Source organism: Lissotriton helveticus, chromosome 7 (genome assembly GCF_964261635.1).
Source record: "Lissotriton helveticus chromosome 7, aLisHel1.1, whole genome shotgun sequence".
NCBI lineage: Eukaryota > Metazoa > Chordata > Amphibia > Caudata > Salamandridae > Lissotriton > Lissotriton helveticus.
The window spans coordinates 1,188,768,624-1,188,794,316 of record NC_136068.1 but is presented as its reverse complement, the minus strand read 5'-3'; the positions used below and the strand labels follow the sequence as shown (position 1 = coordinate 1,188,794,316).

The window sequence follows — 25,693 nt, the reverse complement described above, 5'->3', positions numbered from 1 at the left end:
TCCTCAAATAACCACCATACTCGGACATAAGCATTTACTTGGACTATAGATGTGTACCTATATGTGTATTGCTTTGTATAAACGTGTATAATAATTGTTTTTTAAATATATAGATATTTGTTCTGCTTAACAAATGTACATATTATTGTTATATTATTCCATGCTTAACATGTACATGGGTGACTGCATAAATAAGTAAATATTTTATCATAACTATTTATCTACATTTGCTTCACTATTGAATTACAATAAAAAAATAGCTTTACAGCAACACATGAAAGTGAGTATGTTGAAAACAGCTTGAATCTACATATATTGCCTCCCTAGTGCATGTATACCTTCCATGTACTTATGTATCTTTGTATTTGTTACTTTGCGTTTTGTTCAGCGTCTTCAATGTGCTACCCTATATCTCACCATCTACTTCTTGCAGTGTGTCGTCTACCTTTACTCTGGCTCATCTCAAACTTCATTCTACTACTCTTTCCAATGCACTACCCTATTCCTCTCCCTATACCTCTCTCAATATATCCTCTACCTCCACTCTTTCATCCAGAACCCCATTCCACTACTAAGATCCCCAAAGTAACCCTTTCTAAACTCTTCCCTCCTTTACACCTTGTTGCTTCATCTCATACCTCTTTTACTATTCAGGTCTCCCAAACACGCCTTTCCTAAGCCTTCCATCTAACTCTTCCCTCTCCCCTTTACTTACCCCAAACCACCTCCTACTGCTGTAAACTCCCCTCCCACCACCAAAAGTTTCTAGACCCATTCCTCTTCAATCCCCCACTAATTATTTTCAATCCAAATGAAAGACTAACCTGTCCACTGCTGAAATTAATTTCATATATTCACCACTAATCCTTTTTGGGTTGTGGAGTGGCGTTCTACTTGGCGAAAAGCGTTTCAACCCTTCATCAGGGGTAGCATGCGCTATATAAATGCAAACCCTTCCCTCTTCTAGCTCTTCATTTTCCTTTTCACTCTAAATAAGAGACTAACATGTCCACCACTCAAATTAATTTAATATTTTGCTATACTTATTCGCCATTAATCCTTTTTGGGTTTTGAAGTTGCGGGCTACTCGCTGAAAAAGCACTTTGACGCCTTGTAAGGGGTAGTAAGCGCAATATAAAAGCAATTACAATAATAAGGACTGGGATGACGAAGAAGAGCATGGTGAAATGATTTGATTACTAACACCTAACATGCTCATCGCTGTCACAAGTCTGTCATAATTTATGCTCCTGTGTGGAGCCAGCCAGTGTAAGGTTTGAGTATTGTTTGCTTTCAGAAAGTTGAGGGCGTGAGACACTGCTCAACCTTAGGGAAAGTGTTTTTTCTTAGACTATTGGTGGGCTGGACCTCCTCATTTTGTAAGGACTGCTAAGAGGAAGAGCAGGACTTAGAAGTAACAAAGATTCTGGCTAAGTAACTAAAACATCTGCAAACACCATGGCTTGTGTGCTTCTGCCGCACAGTACGTGGAACAAAGGAATAGGAGCACTGGGCTGTTTGAGCTTCCACTCCAGGGTTGGTACAAAACCAGGCTTGTCGGAAAGCTCAAGGGCTAAGGCAAAGTAACATATGAGGTATTCTAATATCACTAACTCTAGCCCAGCCCTCATATTATGTCTTCAGGAGTTATGGCAATGTACAGTACTCATTTATAATCTCAAAGCAATCGTGTAAAAATGCTTTTACTCCTACTTCGAAACGTAGTTTTGTTAACTTTTTGATTCCTGTGGAGGTTTTTAGGTCGAGCCTGAGCAGCACATGCACTCTCTGTCCATTTTCCACCCTTCTTTTCAATTGGCTCCTGTTTCTGTCGTTTCAAAATGGTTGCTTTTGATTCATTAATAGACTAGTAGTCCCTCCTTAGTACTGCCTTTTCTGCATTTGCAAGCTCCCATGACGACTGGACTTTTTACTTGTGTTACATGGTTTGTTTTATCTACACTCTGAGCACTATTTTCTTTAATGATTTTCCCCATTGCAGGCACAACGTGCTTTCCTGCAAGGGTGCCCGCTTGATCACTTGATGAATTTAGTTTAATATACACTTGCTTGATCACTGCGCCTGCTTAATTTAATATGCACGGGCGACGCACATGATGTTGTAGCACAGCGCCCATTTGATCATTATTAGTTTTTTTAAATAAATCCTCAAACACAGCCCTGTCAGTGCCCTGTCTGAGGGCGGGCCCACCGCCAATGTTTTAATAAATAAAAACTAAGGTCGTTTTTAGGTCGAGCCTAGCGCAGCTCACATGTGCTGCTCTAGGGGGAGGGCTCTTGGAATCACTCCAGACGTCTCCAAAACTTTTCCATGAGGTTTTTCAACTTCCACACATTCTATTGGCCTTTGAGTGTTGCTTTAAAAAATGAAAGTACACAATTGGCCAAAGGGGGGTGCATGTCCCACCTTTTCTCTAAATGTTCACTCCCACAGCCTCCAGCTGTCGGGAGCGAGCAGTGGCACGCACGCTTCCAGCTGCATTCCTCCCTTGTGGATCATGTTACAAATTAAACCTAGCCGGGTCGCTTTCACTTTCGCGTCTGCATGTGCTTGTCTTCCACACTTGTCTGTGGTTCTTTTTCATGTTCAGTCCTTAATTAGTTTCTCGCACTTTTTAATTTGTCACGCTATCTCCCATTGGTTTATTTTATTGCAAGAACATTATGTAATTAAGTCGTCTAAAAAGGCAGCGCATGGCTGCAAGGCAGGCATAGCCATGTCTGCTTAGCAGACCGCTACACTTCAGCAGCATTACCGGTGTGTATACCATGGACACTATGCTTCCACTTCCTGAGCATTACCTGCACGTATACCATGACACACTAGGCTTTTTACTGCCAGTGCATTACCCACGTGTATACCATGGACACAACGCTTCCACTTCCAGAGCATTACCGGTGTGTATACCTTGGCAAACTATGCTTCCACTTCCGGAGCATTATCAGTGTGTATACGATGGACACTACGCTTCCACTTCTGGAGCATTACCCGTATGGATACCATGGCACACTATGCTTCTACTTTTGGAGCACTTGTGGTGTATACCATGATACACTATGCTTCCACTTCTGGAGCATTACCCGTGTGTATACCATGGCACACTAGGTTTCCACTTCCGGAGCATTACCAATGTGTATACCATGGTGCATTAGGCTTTTACTTCTGGAGCATTACCCGTATGTATACCATGGCACACGATGCTTCCACTTCCGGAGCATTACTCGTGTGTATACCATGGGACACTACGCTTCCACTTCCGGAGCATTACCGGTATGTGTACCATGGCACACTAGGCATTTTTCTTCCAGGGCATTACCCATGTGTATACCATGGCTCATTATGCTTCCACTTCTGGAGCATTACCGGTGTGTATATCCTGGCACCCTACGCTGATACTTTTGGAGCATTACCGGTGTGTGTATACCATGGCCATTACATTTCCACTTTCGGAACAATACCGATGTCCATTTCTAGAGCATTACCCTTGTGTTTATCATGGCACATTACGTTTCCACATCCGAGGCATTACCAGTGTGTTTACCATGGCACTCTATGCTTCTGAAGCATTATGGGTGTGCATACCATAGCACACTACGCTTCCACATCCGATTACTGGAAATGCTCCACTTCCAGAGCATTACCGGTATGTATACCATGGCTCACTACGCTTCCACGTCCGGAGCATTACCGGTGCGTATACCGTGGCACATTAGGCTTTTACTGCTGGAGCATTACCCATGTGTATACCATGGACACGCCGCTTCTACTTCCGGAGCATTACCGCTGTGTATACCATGGCTCACTATGCTTCCACTTCCATAGCATTACCCGTGGGTATACCATAGCACACTACGCTTCCACATCCGATTACTGGAAATGCTCCACTTCCAGAGCATTACCGGTATGTATACCATGGCTCACTACGCTTCCAATTCCGGAGCATTACCGGTGTATACCATGGTGCACTAGGCTTTTAATTCCAGAGTATTACCAGTGTGTATATAATGGCACACAATGCTTCCACTTCTGGAGCATTACCGGTGTGTATACCATGGACACTGTGCTTCCAATTCCGGATCATTACTGGTGTGTATACCATGGCACACTACGCCTCCACTTCCGGAGCATTACCGGTGCGTATACCGTGGCACATTAGGCTTTTACTGCCGGAGCATTACCCATGTGTATACCATGGACACGCCGCTTCTACTTCCGGAGCATTACCGGTGTGTATACCGTGGCACACTATGCTTCCACTTTCGTAGCATTACCCGTGTGTATACCATGGCACACTAGGCTTCCACTTCCGGAGCATTACCATTGTGTATATCATGGCACCCTATGCTTCTACTTTTGGAGCATTACCAGTGGGTATACCATGGCCATTAAACTTCCACTTCCGTAACATTACCGGTGTGTTTACCATGGCACATACATTTCCATTTCTGGAGCATTACCGTTGTGTTTATCATGGGACATTATGGTTTCACTTCCAGAGCATTACCGTTGTGTTTACCATGCACACTATGCTTCTGAAGCATTACCGGTGTGCATATCTAGCACACTACGCTTCCACTTCCGATTACTGCAAATGCTCCCCTTCCAGAGCATTACCGGTGTGTTTACTATGGCACACTACTATGCTTTTACTTCTGGAGCATTACCGTGTGTGTATACCATGGCACACTAGGCTTTTACTTCCGGAGCATTACCGGTGTGTGTGTATACCATGGACACTATTCTTTCAATTCCGGAGCATAACCGGTGTGTATACCATGGCACACTACGCTTCCACTTCCGGATCATTACTAGTCTGTATACCATGGACACTATGCTTTCAATTCCGGAGCATTACCGGTGTATACCATGGTACAATAGACTTTTACTTCCTGTGTACCAGTGTGTATATCATGGCACACTACACTTCCACTTCCGGAGCATTACCGGTGCCTGTACCATGGCACACTACACTTCCACTTCCGGAGCATTACCATTGTGTATACCATGGACACTACGCTTCCACTTCCGAAGCATTACCGTGTGTATACTATGGCACACTAGGCTTTTACTTCCGGAGCATTACCAGTGTGTATACTATGGCACACTATGCTCCCACTTCCGGAGCATTACCAGTGTGTGTACTATGGTACACTATGCTCCCACTTCCGGAGCATTACCAGTGTGTATACCATGGCCAGCGAGGTACGTGGAAGTTGGTAAAAAGCAGCAATCCATACACTCCCTGGAGCTGTTTATGTAATTAATCAAATAGGAGCGCAGGCCACCTTCTGGTCTCCCCAGCAGCCTTAAGCAGCATCTTACACTTTCACAGTCAAAGGGCAAGATGCTACTTAATGCTGCTGAAAGGGAGCGGAGTTGGACAGTTTGACCACATACATATTCCACTCTAGTCTATTTGCTGTCGCTAGCTTTGCAGCAGTCTGCTATGAACTGCTTTTCTCTGTGGGCAGTATTGAGAAGACTAATTGCATAGCAACAGCTGAATTATTGAATATACATGTGATTGTACTTCTGCAGTACAGTCTGATTTAAAAAAAAAAAAAAAAAAAAAAAAAAAAAACAGACCAACGTGAATAGGTTCCTACTGTGTGAAAGGGTAATAATCGGGGCCAGTGGAATTGTGTGGCAGGGGGAGGGCAAAATATGCAGCAGGGTTGAGTAAATTATGTGTCAAGAAAAGGCAAATTACGAGGCACAATGCCACACGTTCTGTGACGGTATTACTTCATTATTTTGCCATTTTGTAAACATGCTAACACTGTCTCAGCTTTGGATTTACCTCATTAGTACCAGTGTAACACCCTAATATAGCTATAAGCCGCAGATAAATGATCAGTCAGGCTTTGTAAAGGGCTTCAAGCAGCGGTGCAAGAAAATGCATGGGGTCTCGGATTTACACTTCCGACAGTGCCTCATACTTCAGTCCGTGTTAAACTAGGATAGGCCCACGTGATGTGACATTACATTAAACAAATCTGTGCCTGGGCCACGCGGTGGACAACAAGGAGAAAAGATTGCGGGATTTCTCCCCTGGTCTGTTTCCTGTTGTGAATAGATTCCATTTTGTGTGGGGCATCTGCTTTTGGTGAATACCATTCCTGTGGACGAGTGCCTTCTCAGGGTTCTTAGGTCTTCACGATCTGGCTAGAGAGCAGGCTTATGCGTGGCCCTGTGGGATTTAAGTCATGACTATGGCCACTGCCAAATATTCTAAAGGAAAACATCACAAAGTCATTGAAACAGATCTGTTACGGAGCTTAAATAATCGTTGCACAATAAAATTAACTCAGCTCTTCAATAAAAATGCATTGAAAGGAATCATGTAATGTGTACTGGAGTATTAATGTTCTTTGCAAATTAGTTATGAGATTTAATTAAAACAACGTAATTTATGAATTTCTATTTTTTGTTATATAGTGTTATAGCCTGCTTGCAGAGCGAACACATTCATAGGAGTTACCATGCTACAAAATCTCTACGGAAAACAGAAATATTTGCGTGCGCTACACAAATGCTCAAATAATAATACAACATTTGGGGGGAAAGATGGGGCCCTGAGAATTACAGTACTTTATAGGGTGCCCTACTGCCTTTTAATGTTTATTCCTTGCTATCTGGTGTCTGGGTCTGGTGGCTCAGTGGACTAATGCGTCTACTGCAGGGGCCTGTTTTCGACTTCATGGTCACAGGTTCAAATTCGGCGGGTCCACTCAGCCTTTCATCCATCTGAGGTCGATAAAATAAGTACCATTGAGTTGGGTAACAACAAACATCTGTTATTCAGCGCCAAGATAATCGTAGTGGTGAACGTGCGCTTTACAAATACACATGTTATGTTATCTCGTGTCCAGCCTGACCAATCACAACTTTTATTTTTTCAGATTCAATTTCTAAAGGTATATCGTTAAATAAAGAAATATGTGAGGCACTCGGCATTGTAATCTCAAAGTCTGTTATGCTATATACACACACATACATCCCACCAACACATCATATCACAACTCACCACTACATTCCACACCATGCCAGTGCCCTTACGTCACTACACTAAGCACAACTTGCATACAAACTTTACAGTACTAAACACAGCAGCTACATTGCACTACAACATACCTTAAAAACATTGCCAATATTTCTGGCTAAACACTTATAAGGTCCCAAAGGCGAGACCTGTTGGCTATGCCAATGCTTGCTTTATTTGTTTTACAATGGATGCAGCTGCCACACCACTTGTGGGACATTAACTATGCTGGCCCCCGCTTTCATTAACAACACGGCGGCCCGCTTTTTCTATACTCAAAATCGTCATTGCACTGTCTCCATCCTTCTAGGAAGCGCAAGCAAAAGGAGTACCTTCGTAATTGCCAAGGCTGTTCTATAAGCCTACGGCGGGTGTGCACTGTGCAACAACTTGGGAGGAGGCGATGCGCGCAGAGTGAGGGATCGAGAGAGGAGCATGAATGCAAAATGTTTTCAAGCAGCTGTCCCAATGCCGCATTCCTCTTCTTGGGTCGTATTTTCTAATTATTTTTTTCTACTTAACAAAACCAATTGCTTGCTCGCTATATTTTTTTCTCTTTAATTTAAGACCCTTTTCACATTAGTAAATTAGCATGTGCTTCTTTCCCCTACATATTGTGTTGCTCTCCACTGTGCTCTGTGTTGCTCTCCCTCGCTTGTGTGCATCTGCCCCTTTCACCCAAGTGCTTATCTCCCAATGCTCCTTATTCTACGCTTGTGTGCTTTCCTTCCTAACCCATCCCTTCCTCCATTGCACAGCAACCCCAAAGTTCTATTTTCTAATTATTTTTTTTAAGTTCACAAAACCAATCACTTGCTCGCTATTTTTTTTATTAATTTAAGACCCTTTTTGGATTGGTAAGTTAAACTAGCATTTGCAATGCAATAGGTCTCGAATTTATTAAAGTTAGAGCTGTTTGCATTAATAATGACTATCTTTTTACATTTGTTAGGTCGAGGACCGAAAATGCTGGCTTGCCAGCTTCCGGTAGGAGATCTTATGTCTCTTAGTAGTGTGGTTTAACCCGCCTCTCTCCTCTGCCTCTCCTCCATTGTCTGGCTTCCTAAACGGAGGCCAGCCACTGGAGGAGAAGGGAGTCACTCCAAACAAGCCCCGTCTCTTTCGGATTCGGGGGCGTGTTTTTGGCATTCTTTCGCCCTGTGACGTCACCCGTCACTCAGAACGCCAAGAACACGCCCCCGAATCCGAAAATGTTAGGAGCTTTGCGTCCGCCATTTTCCTGCTCCTTACGATGAGGTAGGCCGCTGCTGTCTCGTTCCCCGCTGTCTTTTTCCCGCCCCCTCCCGCTGTCCATGTGTTTGTTCCCGCCCCCCTCCCGCTGATTAGGTCCACCCGGCATTGCCCCGCTGCGTTGCATCCTCGAGGGGGCTCACCTGTTTTATTTGTGTAGGTGGACCGGAGCCCAATCCGTACTAAGGAAAATAATTCACCGCCGGCCCCGGGGATCGTGGAGGAGACGCTATCCCCCCCTCCCTGCTCAGGGCCGCGCTGCCATTGGCGGCCCACCGAGACAGGAAGCCAGGCAGACTCCGTGTGTTAAGAATTGAGGTTAGAGTGCCAAGTTGTGTTTGTGTTAGCTGGTGGCAGACGGTGAGGCAGGGATATTGTGGTGCGAAGGTAGCTGTCCTGGATGCCTTTGATCTGGCTCCGGCGCTTGTTTTCATCTTCTCACATATGTGTTGACACCAGTAACTCTCAAGAAGTAACAGTAACCGGAAAATGTGCTGCGGGGCAAAGCGCATTATGTGCGTCTTAAGGCAATACGCGCTATATTTGTTAAAGACGTCTTGGGTCGCGATCTTGTAATGTGGACTAATTGAAAATAATGTCCCACGGTGGCGCAATACACCGTGTTTGCTGTCCCAACAGACAGCTCCGTTCCATCCAAAAGTTACTATCTGCGTGCACTGATAAAGCGGCTCTGAGTCTCATTATAGGTATTAAGTACCCATACCATAACTTAGCTGTTCCGATTCTAAACGCTTTGCCATATTGTTGCACGCCGTTGTCTAAATTCAGTCAGCGCCCTTAAACTGCGTGTGAAATTGCCTTTAGCGCTTTCCTATCTTAATATACCCACAAACGAAGCTTGTCGAAACTTTTTCAATGGTCTGCGATTGCTAAGGAATAAACAAGCGTGGTTCTTAAATGTATTCAAATCAGCTTGTTTCACCTAGACTTGTTTTTAAAAGAAAACGTGACCCTTCGATGTAGAGAAGGGATTTCTAAGAAGCACCTTGCTGGTTCCCATACGAGTGCTCACATTACCTTCACAGTGCGCCACCACGCTCCCTCTATACGTAATGGTTGGGGTTGGGATTGGGATGTACAGTGCCCATGAAAATAAAGCGTAAAAAAAATCAGTAAAACAACTCTATGGCCTTACTTAGTGCGTATGGGAAGCCTGATTTCTGCCATATACAGGCCGTGTTTCTTTAAGGAACACAAAAGCAGGGCTTGAACTGCTTCCAACGTGCATTTCACAAGGGCTATGTGTGTGGTCTTTTTATGGTCAGAAGAGTGCGTTCTTCCTAGGCGATGTTTGCTTTCGCTGATAATATGCGAGCTAGCTGTGTACCCATTCAGGAAGGGCACTTACTTGTTCAGCGAGCTGCCTTTTGTGTGACTCGAGAAATGCTGTGCACAGACTTGCTACCCGGCAATGAAAATACAAAGTTATTTTTCAGACATCCATGTGCGTTTTTTTTTCTAATTCTTTTCAGCAAAGGAGGCCTAGAAAATTCAAAGGCTACATCATTAACCCAAAGAATTGTACTTTTTATAAGTAGATGCAGACTGGAATGTTTTGGATTACCGCGAGCCGTACTTTGTTTGCTCAACTTGAAGCGAAAGTTAACCAACTTCATTCAGTCTCGCCGCTTGTTCAAAGAACGCGAGACAAAAGATGCTTTTTTTTCATTTTGAAACCGCTTTAATCGTCTCTGGGATTTGATTGTTTCAGTTTTGTTCATCATAAGCGCGTTTGTGTGGCAGGTTTCAACCGGGTGGGTGAGGGGCCCTCTGTCAGATTTTCATGCCAGTACTTTTTTGTTTTTGTTTATTTGTTTCAAAGCTCGGTGGAGTTTGCGCCAAAGGCTGGTTAATTGTTTCATTTTGTAGACGGCAGGAACCAGCGTATTTTTCGTGTTGCTGCCCCTCCTGTACTCCCTCTTCAATTATCCGTTGGGTCGTGTTTGAAAGACGTGGAAATAAACCGAATGCACCAGTTGAATCTTTGCAGAAATGTTTTTATAAACACATTTGATTTGCTTTTCCTCACGAACCGCCTTCCAAAGCTGCAGTTTTTCTACAGAAATTTACCAGTGCTCTGCAGAATGTCAGTGAGGAAAGTCAGATGTGATAATTATAAATTGTTATTCAATGTTGGGTCAGAATTTCATCGTGTGATGTACGGATGTCAGGATTGCATTTCACTATTTGATGCGTGTGCTTCATTCTTATATACTTTCTCGTACAAAATATACTAGATTCCTGTTGGATATCTCTCCGGGTACTCGTAGTGGACAGTTATTCCACATTTTCTCATGCTGGGGTGCAATTGATTTCATACATATCTTTTCTGCAGCTATTACCTCGTTTCTAGGAAGTTTAATCCGGAAATGTGCATTTTGTTAATTAGTGGGTTGTCATTGTGATGTTTGTAAAGCAAATTGTGGAGAGGAGTCCCGTACACTCCCAAATCTGACAAATCGTCATAAGCCTAAATGGTAGAGCTCAATTGCACCCCAGAAGCATGTCGGGCCTCTCGGTTATCTCGCTCGCTATATGTGAGTGAAGATTATCTAATAACAAATCCAATGAAAGATAACAATATATACAAACTTATGTGTGGAATTCAGTTGCAAAATGGTATCTGTTCGGGCGACTAACAAAACACATGACTGACAAGCTTAAGAGAAACGAAGGAATAAAGAAAAGAAAAAAACATAAAGAAATGGGTATGGAAGTCAGGGGAACAAATGGAAAACGAATATAAAATATGCGTTGAAAAGAGAGAAGACAAAAGGAAATAGATATCAAATCTAGAAGGAGAGGGAAACAGCAAGAATGTGAAACTGATGAAAACCGACAGGAGATCAGGGAAAATGTGAAATAAAGATAGGCAGAGTCACAGTCACAATTGGCACAACAGCTCAGAGTCCAGCGTGAGAGTGAATACTTTGGGGAGATCAACCGTGAGTCGGGTGGACTAGCAAACTCAGATACTAAGAAAGCTCAAATCTTCAGCAAATTTTATGCACAACTCTACACTCACAGAAGACCATGCCCAACTAATTTATTTAGATGAATTGGGCCTCCCTCAAGTGACAGCTGCCCAAAACAAGCTTCGGGAGTTCAATTGGCGAGGACGAGGTCCAGGCGACAAATGCAGCCCTAAAATTCCACAAGACTCCGGGACCAGATGGGCTGAACGCCCTATTAAAAGAAAAACAACTGTTATTAGTGTGAATGATTATATTGAAGGTCCTGTGGCCAGTTAAACAGTGTGCATGCAGGTCACGACGCCTTCCCCCTGCGTCTCACTGGTCGGGCTACTGCTGCTCCATGGCAACCATAGAGGCGCGTGCTAGCACCTCGTGCTTTTATACTGAAACCCTGCAGTTTCACTTGAAAGTCACCAAGGCCACGTGCTACTCAACCATGCTTTATGAGCACGTGCTGCTCAACCATGCAAACCCCAGTGCAAGCCCCGCTGCATGACACGGAAGCGCGTGCTGCTCCCAATGCACGTCATACTGCCAGCTCAACTGTTTTCCTTGCACGTTGCTGCCCTGTACCTGACAGTAAAAGCCTTAGCTTTTTGGTCTCAGGAACCCCCCTGTACAGCGTTACTGCTATTGCTGTCATAAAGTGAGAAGGCCTTGTGTTCAGCACTGACTGTGGCGCATCTCCCTGCAGTACTTGTCTTCACTGAGTAAATGCTTCACAAGACCAGGAAGCCCCTTACCCGCCCCAACGCCCTCCCCTCTCGGATAACTTGAGGGCCTGTTTCTTCTCAACCCCCCACCCCGTGAACCAGTGTTATATTACATGCCCTTACGCTTTGACTGCACTGTGCACCCTCGTTAGAGGCTCTGGTACCCCGTGCAGGCACCGCTGAGCCTACGGTTCTCTTTGGCCCTGGCTCTCCCATGCTCCTGCCTGCCCCTAACCACCGGAAAATAAAAGGGGTCAGCTTTCTTTTAATAACTTTTCAATGTGTATTATGTCTGTTCCCGTACCACATGCATGACGCTCACAGCACCCACAAACACTCTATTTCCCACCATTATTCATGTTTACGTGTCCATCAGTCCTGAAATAAAGCTTACAATTCCATCCTAATCTATGGTATGTACTCCTATTGGGGCCGCAGAGCATAAACGAATATAAATCCTATATCCAAACATCTACACAACACTATCCATGCTAGATCGTACATCCTAATGTCCACAGAATATTGGCAAAGTCGTCAGCACTACCAGACTGTGCATATTTTTATAGAATTTACGTAGCTCAGTCTCTGCTCCCAGGCAGCAGCAGCACGTTTATGTGTACAGAGTCTGCAAAAATGGGATGCATGAACCACTGGGGTGGCTGAAGTCATATAGTGAAGCATGAGAAATAGTTTGCAATTATGCCCAAAATAAACCCCAGCTCTGTGTGTGTGTCTGTGGCTCTGTGTCTGTGTGTGTGTGGCTCTGTGTCTGTGTGTGTGTGGTTCTGTCTGTGTGTGTGGTTCTGTCTGTGTGCGTGGTTCTGTCTGTGTGTGTGTGTGTGGGTCTGTCTGTCTGTGTGTGGGTGCGGGTCTGTCTGTGTGTGGGTGCATGTGGCTCTGTGTGTTGCTCTGTGTGGGTGCAAATGCAATAGGTCTCGCATTTGCGAGAGATTAAGCTATTGGCATTGTAAATTACTGTCATTTATTTAACGATTAAGCTATTAGCAATGTAAATGACAATGCTATTTATTTTTTAAAAAAAAGTCATGAGCAATGCCAATAGCTCTACCTTTAATAATGCCAAGACCATTGCAAATGCTTGTTTTTCTATTTGCAGTGGAGTAATTATATTTGCTTTGCACTATTGCCATTGGTAAACTAAAAACTCAAAAAACTGAACTCCTTCTAATCGCCCCACCCAACCAGGCACTGATCATTGAAGAATAGCTGAAACAGCTAACAGTTCTTAACTGCACCCCACACATCATTGACTCTGCTAAGTCACTGGGTGTTAGTTAAGTCTTGACAAGAATCTCAACATGCAGAAACACATAAGTGCCTCCACAAAAGCAGCAAATCACCCAAAACGTATTTTAAGGAAACTAAAACCTCCCACCAACGATTTCAAACATGCTGTATAAGCTTTAGTGATCCCCAGATTGGATTATGGAAGCACAACCCTATCTGGATTGCCCAGATCCAAACTTGCTCATTGGGTCAAAAAGACACTACCGCATCACCCTGGATCGCAAATCCCTCAACTGGCTGCCCTGTGAAGCAAGAATCCAACAAAAAATTGCCAGCATGGCACACAAAGCCCTCCACCTCAATACCCCTAACTATCTCTCCCAGAGACTCAAACTCTCAAGCGGCTCTAGAGCATCCAGAAGCTCCACCACCTTTTTTCTGAAACCTCAGAGATTCCACAAGAAGAAAACTTACAACTGTGCCTTCTCTGGTGTTGCCCCAAGAATCTGGAACTCATTACCTCCTAAAATCAGATTGAATCCAGAAGTCATTTCATTCAAGAAATGTATTCCCTAGATCACATGTCTCCTATCTCCCTAGTCACTCACTTGATTGATTATTCTGGCTACCTGATGCGCTCTACGGGGCAGTACCGACGTCACTACTCGGCAGTGCATCTCTGCCTGGTACTCTTACTAGCATGAACTATGACAATATGTTGTTATTAACAAAGACTCTATTTTATTAGTTTGTTAGTGACTTTGCATTGAATGTGATATTACTGTTCTACTGCTCCTCATGTTGTTGTTCTGTAAAGCTCTCTGATACCCGCAAGGGTCATGTTTGTGCTATAAAAACTATTAAAATAAATAAACCCCAACAGCTCTACCTTTAACAAATGCGAGACCTATTGCATTGCAAATGCTTGTTCGAGTTCTGCTTCTAAGGAGGAAACCGCATGTGTCTTCTGGCTGGTTGTCCGCACATGCACTCTCGAATGAGTTCAAAGGCAATTAATGCCCAGTTCCCTGACGAGAAGGAATTATTTTCTTGGTGATGTGATGCAATTATCCTACGAAGATTTCATGTGTCAGAAATCCATGCAGACATAACGTTACAGTAATGTTTGTTACTATTCGAGTTAATGACTTGGAAGAGAAGGAACGCACTACTCTCACATTATGGAAATTTGAGCTTAGTATAATGGGACTGTCTTTCCTTTGGCAACGTTGTCATATAATTGAACATGCTTTCTGAAAATAAAAAAATACAAAAACCTTTCACTTGCTGAGGTGACGGCGAAGTGACGTCTTAGGAATGCGAACCCAAAAACAAAAAGGATGACACAGGGCTAATAAAGGTCCAGCACAGGCCCCAGGTTAAGACTGAAAAACAGAATGGTGTGCCGTTCCTGATAGTTGTAGGTCAGTTGGGTCCTGAAGGATTCAAGTCCAGGGGATCTGATCCTTCAGGAGCAAGAGCTCTCACACACCCCAAGGGGTGTCATGCTTCATCATTGGGCAGCTCCTCGTTGGGCCGGCACTGCAATGCCCAACGGGCCCGCAGGGGTGCTCTTTGCCGTAGGTCTTTTGATCTGCCATCTGTGAAGTGTGGGTGTTATGGTGAGGGTCTGGTGTGTGAGTAGTGTGGTGAAAAGTGCTTAAAACGAATTCCTAAGGTACTTCAAGGGAAATTTGTTATTACTGTACACTAAGTTATATTAAAAACAAGTGTGAGCTGCAGTGGTTATAATGTACTGTAATGAAGCATGACACCCTGTGGGGTGTGTGAGGGCTCTTGCGCCTTAGGAATGAGCCCATGACTACAAACATTGTCGCCTTCTAATAACCTTGTTTTCTGAGAGTTATGTTATTGAGTCACTCCCCTCTCCCTAACTCTGCCTCGGTGTTTTCGTTTACCCATCAGAAAAATACCACACTCGGATGACGATCTTGGAGTAGCGCATTTAAGAATTAATTACAATTCCCAATACGTGTCCTGTGAACCGTTGATTGAAGAGGGCAGTGCAGAAATTAACTCGTTTATTATTAGTCTAAAATACTAAAAACGTACGATTTTTACCTCTTCGCCTTCAAGTAACTCTTCCCAGTCCGTCCATGCAGAAATCTCTCCTAAATAGCGTTTTTTAAGAAACATTCAGTCTCCCTATGCCATCTTTGTTCCCCCAAAATCTTGATCATGCATGTGTGTTTTTTTTTTTAACACAGGTGAAGCAATCACGGGGTAAAATGACAGACTTATAACTTTATTGTATGACTGATCAGGAGTATAATGCTGCTTAATTAGATTAGTTTGAAGCAGTTATTATGAACCACGCTAGGGGACAACAAATCGTGCAAAACCACAGTGGCTGATAACAAGTTATAGTATCTTCTTGTGTATTTTTCAGAGTGGACAGACGTTGCCAATGATCTTCTTGCAAAATGTCACATCCATGTAAAGGTGAAGGATCTCACAGAATGTGATGCCAACGTGTTTGTTTCACTCTATGAAACCATTTTAGGAGAAAAAGTACCAGGTAAGTCAGTTCAAATGATGTGCATCTGATAATGCCTATGTAAGCACAAATATAAACTGTAAAAATAAAGCACTAATTTAAAGGTCTCGAGAAGTACTCTCAAGTCCAGGAAAGTCGGATTTGTCGCACTAGATTTTTAGGAAGTCCACATCGTACAAATGTACATATAAAGAGTCTAAATGGGTCATATGTACTTATTCACTGGCTAGCCTGAAAAGCTCTGGCTATCACAGGCCAATGTTGGAAAGCAGATCTACACAGAGCCGGTCTCAAGAATAGTAGTTTTGGGCGTCCACGTGCCTGGCACACAGGGATGTTTAAGTGGCTCGGTTTCTGAGAAGGGTGGGGGGCAGCAGTCTCCAGACTGGTTTTCCTTTACTTTGTCTCAGGTTCCACAGAAGGGTGAGGGCCGGACTCCACTGGAGATTTGTGACTTTACTCTACCCTGGCTCAATAATAGAGAAAAGGGTGTCAATTCCGGGGGGAGGGGAGGGTCGTGCAAAACCGCGCTCATATTTACTGTGCCTGTCATTGAAGCTTTTTGGATATCTGAAAAGCCACTGTGTTTATTTGTGCGGATAGTTCTGATGAAAAGGTAATTTTTTTTATGTGCAGATTTCATTGTTGAGTCTAAAAGTCAAGAGGAGCAGGCTCACAACGTACAAGCTATCATCGATTCTCTTGCATTAGACTATTTGCAGGTCAGCTTGTCTCACATAACGGGTATGTATATTAATTTTACCTCTCGCTTGTGTTCGCAGATGACCGATTTTGATGTGGTGTTTTGGCTGCGTAAATGGCAATAGTAAGCCTATGTAGTATATTATTTTTGTGTTGAGCATGTTAGTTTTTTAGGTCTCGGCCTGATCCAGCGCATGCGCTGATCTGGCCGAGCATTTAGTGGGGCTTTTAAAAGTGCTACTTTCCCCGGCGATCAGCTTGCTAGAACACGCACAAGAGCGCGCACATGCGCCTAATAGCAAGCTGGTCGCCGGCAAGGTAGCACTTGCGCAGAAGCGCATGCACACCACTCGCATCATTCCTGCCAATGACGCGCACTGCTGCGCACGCATCCCTTGTTTATACTTCTGACCTTACACCACTGCTTCCCCCAACCCACCCCGCTCCTTCGTTTGCTGTAAAACCACCTGGCAGCGACAATCTCAGCCAATTAATCTGGGTTCAGGTTGAATATTTCGAAACTCAGTTTACTGGACTGCCTGTTTTATGAGAAAGGCCCTCACTGCAGCCACATAGACACATCATCTGCACTTTTAAAATGAACCCACTGCTCTGCGAAGATGGGTCGAGTTATAATCAGAGCGCCTGTGGCACACACGGTCTCAAGGAGTACGCTTCGTCAGAGGTCGTAAGCGCTATATAAATGCAATTACAATTACTACTTACTTGGATATTAATACGTACGCCTCCACGAGCCCTACCAAAATGGAGGAGAGAAGATTACAGGGAGCCTGCTAGCGACAGGAAGTTCAATATTTGCCAGTGCCCTGTTTACGATTCATTCTATGCAAGTTTCTAGGGAAGGCCTTAACAGTTGAAAGGAAATAACATAATTGTCCTCCATGCAGTTTAGCTGTTTGTTTATATTAAATTAGCCCCAGTGCCTTTAAACACTGCCCTTTAAAAATCCAGGAACACACAGCAAGCATTGGCAAAGCCAACAGCCATGCTTTCGAGGCCTATTAAGTATGCCGATGCACTGGGTTTATGCTGTACAGAATCAGGAAAAATGCTCATGCTGTACAGAATGAACGAAAGGAGGGGTAAAATGCACACTCATGACACCACATCATTTTGTAGGTGTATGCATGTATCGTGTTGTATGTGCGTTTTAATTCATGTGCTTCACTTCTCTTATTCGTCACAACTCCCTCTTCTGGCCACATTTCTCTCTCTATCTCAGAAACACACCCTTCCAATCTGGCGCCCCTCTTAACTTCTATCCTACGTCATTCTTTAACTCTCGTACATCTCTTTAAACACCCACCTATCACGTGTAGACCAGCACGCCCCCTAAACCACACTCTCTCTCGCTCTCTCTTGAAACACGCGTACAGATATCCCTTACAAGTGCATGTCAAGTCGTGCCCTAAGAAACACATCCCCTAAAATGCACTTATGGGTCACTCCTCTGTAGGCACCTCTCCCTCACTCGCACACTTCATTTTCAAACAGCTTACCCGGCCACATATCTTCTTTGCACATTTCTACCATGCATTGTATACCCATACAACATACACACATATATATATGTTTTCGACACAACGTTCTCTTACATACTCTCCATGAAGACGTGTAGCCCTTAGAGGCTCATGTTACACTTAAACACATATCTCACTTGCACAGATCCCCGTTGCACTCCAATCGCTAGTAAACACGCATCTCCTTACAACACATCATCCTTACACAACAGACATACACAAACGCACACATGCACGCACATCTCACTCACAAGCACACATTGCTTCAACAGCAAACATTTCCCTTACATGTGCACATCCCTTAGGTATACACCGCTCTTAAACACAAACACAGTTCTGCCATCTCTTTATCCCGTTTGAATACACTCACCACCCTTACACACACAACTGCACACATGATCCTTACACATCATTTCTCTTAAACACTCACCCATACACACATCTCCCTTTCACACAATCCGTTTGCCTTTTGGAAACCATGTTTTTCTCCAAACTACTTATTTCCATCTGACCTCTCACACTCTAACTAACATCCCTCCTCTTCTACCCCATGGTGGAATTCATCAACACTGTTCTCTTTCTCGTTTCAGCTGTGTGTTCTCTTGCTCACACACAGCTTTTTCTAATTGTATTGTTCCCGTGTCACCTCTGAGTTCTTTCTTGAGCATATGTAGGCTATTATATCCCGTCCTCTCTTTACCCTCTCCTTACACACTTTCTTTCAATTCCCCCATTTCACCTCCTCGTTTTCAATCTTGTGTTTTCAGATTCTCTCTCTCTCCCTTCCATTCCTCCCTCACTCTTGTGTACATCTCATCCTTTTCTCCCATCACCCTCTCTCCTCTTGTGGTCCCCACCTCTTTCTTGTGCTCTTTTTCCTTCTCTCTCTCTGTCTCCTCCTCCCCGCATGCACAGCAAGTTAGAGATACAGCACAGAGAGATGCTGACTCCTAACTCCCCCACCCCAATCTCCACCACCCTCCTACATCACCCACCCACCGTCTGAGTTGTGAGTGAAACCCCCCTCCTCGCTGCCAAGATGCCAGCCGTTTGCCCTTGTACCCTACTGAGGACCTGTGGGGGGCAGGATATACAGGTAAGAAGGTGGCTCCCCACCCTTGGCATGGCTGCGAGGAGAGGGGACATGTGTCAGAAATCCCGTCCAGCCTGGAAAGGGAGCTTGGTGCATTAGTGTAGCAGCGCGGCAGTAACTGTACTTGAACATTACCTGCCCATTTCTTCATACATGTTAGGTGTTTTGTCACACTAGGTTGTAAGACAGCCCCTCGGAGCGTGGACAGTGCGACAGGGGAGGCTTAAAACGCGGTCCTCCGAAGTTTGTAGCCTCTCAGTTCGAGGCTTTTGTTTGTTATTGTGCTTGTGCATGTTTTTTGAGAACATGATATTGTCATTCAAGGCTTGTCTTAAAAATGATGGCATGTTCACACTCAGTGTTTAATTTAATATCTTCCGTCCTCCAGAGTTAAGAAAGTATATTAAAAAGATTTTTTTTAATGTTATTTCCGATTCACAGCCCTACTATAAAAACATCTAGTGTTGGCAAAGCCAATCGGTCGTGACTGTAAAAGGATGAGCTATTGGCTTTACCAATGGTTGTTTGTACTTGCACAACAGCTTCAAATGACTGAATGGCCAATTCATTCCTTCATCCTTCTGGGGTCAAAAACATGTGTGCCGTACAGTTGTGATCTCTCTTAGACAAAATGATCTATTTAAAGTGCAGACTACTTGTTTCACTTCCCGTCTGTGCATAACACATAACACATATTTTCCCTTCTGCAGAATAACATTGCGCGCTTTAATGAACCCGTCTGTGCGCATCTCTTTCCATTTTTTCACTTTCCCGCCCGTCTGTGCAATAATAAAGAATGCTATTATAATATGCAATGCTTAACATAGCATTAATGTCTGTGCAATGCTTAACATTCTGTGCGCGTCTCTTTCCATTGTTTCACTTTCGTCTGTGCAATGCTTAACATTATGGGCGCGTCTCTTTCCATTGTTTCACTTTCGTCTGTGCAATGCTTAACATTCTGTGCGCGTCTCTTTCCATTGTTTCACTTTCGTCTGGGCAATGCTTAACATTCTGTGTGCGTCTCTTTCCATTGTTTCATTTTCCCGCCCGTCTGTGCATGACACATTTTTTCCGGTCTATTCAATGCTTAACATCGCATTAACGTTTACATCTCGTATTAAAGTTTACATTGTTAAGGTGTGTTGTTCTGGTTTACGTTGGTATGCCTTACGATGTAAATGTTAAAGCGTTGCTGTGCCTTAAGATGTAAACGTTATTGCGATGTCCTAATTGCGTTGTAATGTCATCGCGAAGTGACCACTTCGTTGCGATGGGTGTTCGCCGCCTTTGGGACCTTATAAGTGTTTAGCCATGCAACAGTTGATGTTGTTGCACCAAGGATATTGTGCTGCATAACTAAAAACTTCTACGGTCCCAAAGGCGAGACCTACTGGCTATGCCAATGCTTGTTTAGGTTTATAACCGCATAAACGGTGGGTTGGAGTAGTAGTGCTACATGTTAATGTGTTTGCGCCTCCGCTGCTTTTCACCTAAACAAAAGCCCATTTTGTTCCTTACGACCATTGAAAGGATTTGAATATATTTTTTGCACTGCGCTTTACTGGTTTTGAACCAGGTTGGTAGTGCAGAGTTCCTGGAAGGCGCACACACATTAAAAGTTGCTGTAAAAGATGGCAGATGCAGGTTGAAAGTGACCTGTGTTGTGCTTTGTTGTACATCAGGCACCAATGTAATAATTTTTGGTGCCTCGATGGCAGTAGTAGCTTCATATGTTTTATGAATATGCTATGTTAATATTCTTTAAGAATACTGTATCACTTGGTTTCTAGGCACTAGGAAGGTCTTCATACCATCAATTGTGAAAGACTTGGACATCCATGATTTTCAGTTTATTTATCTGAGCCTTCACATTTCTGCGTTTAGGTTAAGAGCAAGATTGTTCCAGAAAGCATGACCAATATAGAAAAGGTTCCCCAATTAATCGTTCCCGTCAACAGCATGACACTATCAACATGATGCAGTACTTTTATCGAATTATGTGACTTCAGCTTTTCCCACAGAAATGGGCACACTGATGGTCTAGAACAATTTCCGAGTTGTTCCTGAGAGCCATGGAAGACCTTGTAATAGGGGAGAAATGTTTTGAATTTTCCTACCCATGAGATCAGACTGATGGCGGTATTGTGAATGGTCTTCAATCTAGGTAGTAATACTTTAAGGCTCTTTTAGAGCATATTTTAATAATATAACCTTGGTGGGACGGAAAAGTCCCCCACATAGTGATGAATGTGTACCCCTGCCAAGAGTGCCCCTAGTGTAATGCTGTTTGGATCCCTGATTCTGATTTTTGTTGTCTTGGATGAATACAGACCATTCGTGTGCACCACCATGCATATGCACCAGGAAGATGGCAGTCTTTTTGAACTGGGATGGGTACCCAAAGCAATATCCTCCTAGAGGTGAAAGGCTGCTGCCTTTGCCAAGAATTAAGCAGCACGAGTGCGGTAGTGGCAGCCTACCTTGTAGTGATCAGTAAGCGTGAACAAGCCTTTTTAGGTGGAAGCCTACCAGAGAACGCAGTGGTATGGTTGCTAATGACACCTTGGGGACATTCAAAAAAGTTTCCTGGGAGTGCATTTCACCCACTACTTACTATTAACTTTAGTTTGTAACTCCCATTTGCTTGCTTTCTATTTGCTGGTTTTATTTGTTTTAGGCTGTCAGCTTGAGTGTGTCCCTTCCCTTGCCAAAACCTTATTTACTGTATTCTTCCACCAGTACTGGATTTCTATTAACAGTCCTTCAAATCTTGTTATCTTGTCACATTTGCTGTGCAATCAAAGACCAAGTTAAATGTCATGCTCGTCTTCCAGGGAGCTTGGTGTTTAATTTTTCTTTCTCTAATTTTAAACTGAGAGGATTTCTGTGACAATCATGCTGACTACTGGGAGTGTGTTGGATGGAAGGCTGTACGTTTTTTTTTTTTACCCATCAAAATATAAATGCTTGTAAATGAACTGTGCAGGTATTTCAGAATATATCGGCATTAAAACAGCACAAATGAAGCACATTTTTGGGTATTTCTAAAGTGTGGTGGAAACAAATATTTTAATGTGATCATTACACTAGTTGTGACATTTTTACCCATTATTTGTGCACTGAATACTTTCTTCTGTAAAACTGTATGTCTGTGCATATGTAATGGTCATTTCAATTGAAGATGTGTTATCTGTAATGGCAGTACCGTACCACACCGTGCATACACTACTTTACCCTACTACTGCACTCTAGCTAATGCACTGTATGCCACTACACATCAATTCACTCTACGCCAATCCACTCTAAGCCTTTCTAATCTACTCTGCACCACTGCACTCTACAACACTCTATTTCCCTTTGCACCTCTCCCCTCTATGCTGCCCCCCTCTGCATCACTCTCCTCTACGCCAATGCACTGTACACAACTTTACTCAAAACCAATGCACTCTGTCACTGCACTCTATGCCAGTCTACTCTGCACTACTGCACTGTACACCACTATACTCTGCAACACTCTACACCAATGCACCCTACACATCTGCACTTTGCCAGTGCACTGTACGCAACTACAATCTACATCGCTCCACTCTACACCACTGCTGTCTATGCCAATCCACTCTACGCCATTATAATCTACTCTGCACCACTGCACTCTACAACACTCTATGCCACTGCACTATATGCCACTCTAGTCCCTTCTGTGCCACTCTAGTCCCTTCTGTGCCACTCTAGTCCCTTCTGTGCCACTCAGCTATGCCAATGCACTCTACACCACTTTACTCAAAGACAATTGCATTCAACACCAGTCTACTCTGCACCACTGCACTGTACGCCACCATACTCTACTCTGCAACACTCTACTCTACTGCACTCTACACCAATGTACTCTGTGCCTTGCTACTCTCCACTACTGCCCTCTACAACACACTGCAATACTGTACTCTCTGCCACTGTAATCTGTGCCACTCTTCTCTGCGCACTGGAAATAAGCAACAAGGGAACCCTACTCACGTGCAGCCTGGGTACTAAAGCTATCGAGGAAACAATGGCTCCTGTGGAATAGTAAGCAAACACTTCTAATAGTTTAAGGCACAATGGCAATGCAAAGCTTAGGGTGATGTCCGAAAGAAAGCTGGCACTATACAAAGAATGTTCAGTAAATTAGTGAAATTCTTTATACTGAGAAATAAACAATTGACAAAATATACATATATAGGTGTATCGAATAGAGAAATGTGCTTTACAATGGCTAAACGCTACGTAAAAGTGTCTGGTGTCCCAGTGAAAAACAATTGAACCTAAGCTAAACAGTGACATTTAAGGTCACTGTTTAAGGTTTCAATTTTGGAACATTTAGGCGACCAAAGGAAATGTAACAATGTGATGCACAGCTTTTAATAGATTCGTAAATGCTGTGTTTTGGTTCCCCCTTTTGAACTGTCTACGGCGTTTTGACCCAGTTAGGAATTTGGGTCTCTTCAGGACCTAGCAGTGTTGGGACACCTAAAGGAAAGAGTAGGATCATAACATTAGTGTAGGGCCCTAATGGGAGACACTATATTTGTATATGAACGTAAGCCATGCACGTTTGAATACCTGAAGAAGGGCCTATCCTGCCTTTTGTGCGATGCAGTGGCACATTGCAAGTAGTGAAGATAAAAACTCACAGGGAACCAGGCCGGGTACTGTGAAGATAACCAGGAGAAAAACAAGGATTTCAGTAAGGTTATACTGATACACACGCTGTAACATACACATTGGAGAGCAGTCTCTGGCGTAACTTAACCCTGGTGAGGGAAGTGGGCTTGAGGCAGGCGGATGGAATGATGGAGTGGGCTGGGAGATTCAACGCTGTAAAATTTCGGTAGGGTTTGGAGGCACTGCATGGGAGGAAAAGAAAAAAATGATATGGCACTATGCAGAAAAAACAGTGCGATGACATTAGGCTGTGGGACCAGACACTGAAGTAATTCCTTACCGTGAAGCGTGCGATGGCGCTCTGTTCGGGGGAGCGGAGTTTTTCGTCTTAGTAAAGATGAAACAGCCAGTGGCACAATGCAAAAGGTTACTGCGGTGTGCACTGTAGCGGGGAAAAAGGGAAAGTGGGCCACTTATTAGGTAAGTGCGCCTGGAAGGACTGCAAGAACTCAAATGAGCCCAGCGTGGAGGATTGAAAGGAGAGCATTGAAAGGAGTTAGGTCAAGTGGGGCATACTTGATGAATAAGCTGAAATTGCTCCCCCAGTACTGTCAACAGAGGAGCGGCCCTCTCTCTGTCGGGTTCGATGACAAAGAGCAAAGGGCTCCCTCGCTGTAAATAAGGGAAAGTTCCCGCCAGTTTGACAGTGACCAGACCGAGCTGTATCATCTGGGCAACTGCAGTTTCCCACTGCGCTCTTTGCCACTTCACTCTACTCTACGCCACTCTATTGCATTCTACACCAATGTACTGTACTGCCAAACCACTCTTTCGCTACACTCTACGCCACTACGTTCATTGCCAATCCACTCTACGCCACTGTAATCTACTGTGCACCACTGCACTCGGACACTGTACTCTACGTCTTTCTACTTTAAACCAGTCTACGCCAGTGCACTCTACCCCACTCTAGTATGCAGCACAGCACCGTTCGCCACTGCACTCTACGCCAATCGAGTCAAGACCACTTAATTCTACTCTGAATCCACTCTACGCCACTTCACTATGCCATTCTACTATGCAACACTGCACTCTATGCCGCTGCACTCTATGCCATCCCACTCTCTTACATCACTGCACTCTATGGCATAGAACGAAGTTGATTGTCGTAGAGTGGCATGGCGTTCTACTCAACAAAACTCTACTCCAAGCCACACTCTCTATCCGTTCTACTCAAACCACGGCACTCTACTTCACTCTGACACTACTCTACTCTAGCCACTCCACTCTACGCCCTTCCACTCTAGGACATTCTACTCACTCCACAACACTCTACACCACTCCACTGTGTGCCACTCCACGACACTCCATTCCACTTCACTCTACGTTACTCCTCAACTCTCTACCTCACTCCATAACACTCCACTCTACTCCACTTTACGCCACGCCACGCCACTCGATTCTCATTTACCCCACTTCCTTTTAGCCATGCTGAACAGCAGCCACGCTAGTGTACAACATGGCTAAAACTTATTGGCAAAGCCAATAGCTCTTACATAGGTGAGACCTGTTGGCTTGCCCAATGCTTATTTTACCTGTGTCAATGGAGTGAGGCCTACAGGCTCACTTATTTACAGTTCCGCTGCTGTGTTCTTAACTCACCTGTGGCCTACATTGGGTTAGTGTGTAGTGCTGTGGAGTGCATTTGTGTTACACATGTACTGGCTGTATGTGTGATTATGAATAGTATAGCACAGGGATGGTGCAGTGCCTGTATGTTATATGCATGTGCTAGGTGTATTTGGACCTTTGAAGGGTGCATTTACTAAAAGATGTAAAGTGTGTGTATGTTATATGCAGTGCTAGGCATTTGTGAGCCTGTGAATGGTACAATACATGGAAGATTCTGGGTTCCATTTTGGGAGA

The 25,693-nt window shown here is 44.0% G+C and overlaps 1 protein-coding gene across 1 annotated transcript in view; it reads left to right on the top strand.

Annotated features, from left to right (window-relative positions):
- CEP95 (centrosomal protein 95) overlaps positions 1 to 25,693 on the top strand; it is a 754,590-nt gene that overhangs the window by 51,102 nt on the left and 677,795 nt on the right. Inside the window, exons 2-3 of the mRNA XM_078654338.1 lie at positions 15,683 to 15,811; positions 16,427 to 16,534. Of these exons, the coding sequence (XP_078510464.1) occupies positions 15,683 to 15,811; positions 16,427 to 16,534 (237 nt within the window). The remainder of the gene's footprint in view (positions 1 to 15,682; positions 15,812 to 16,426; positions 16,535 to 25,693) is intronic.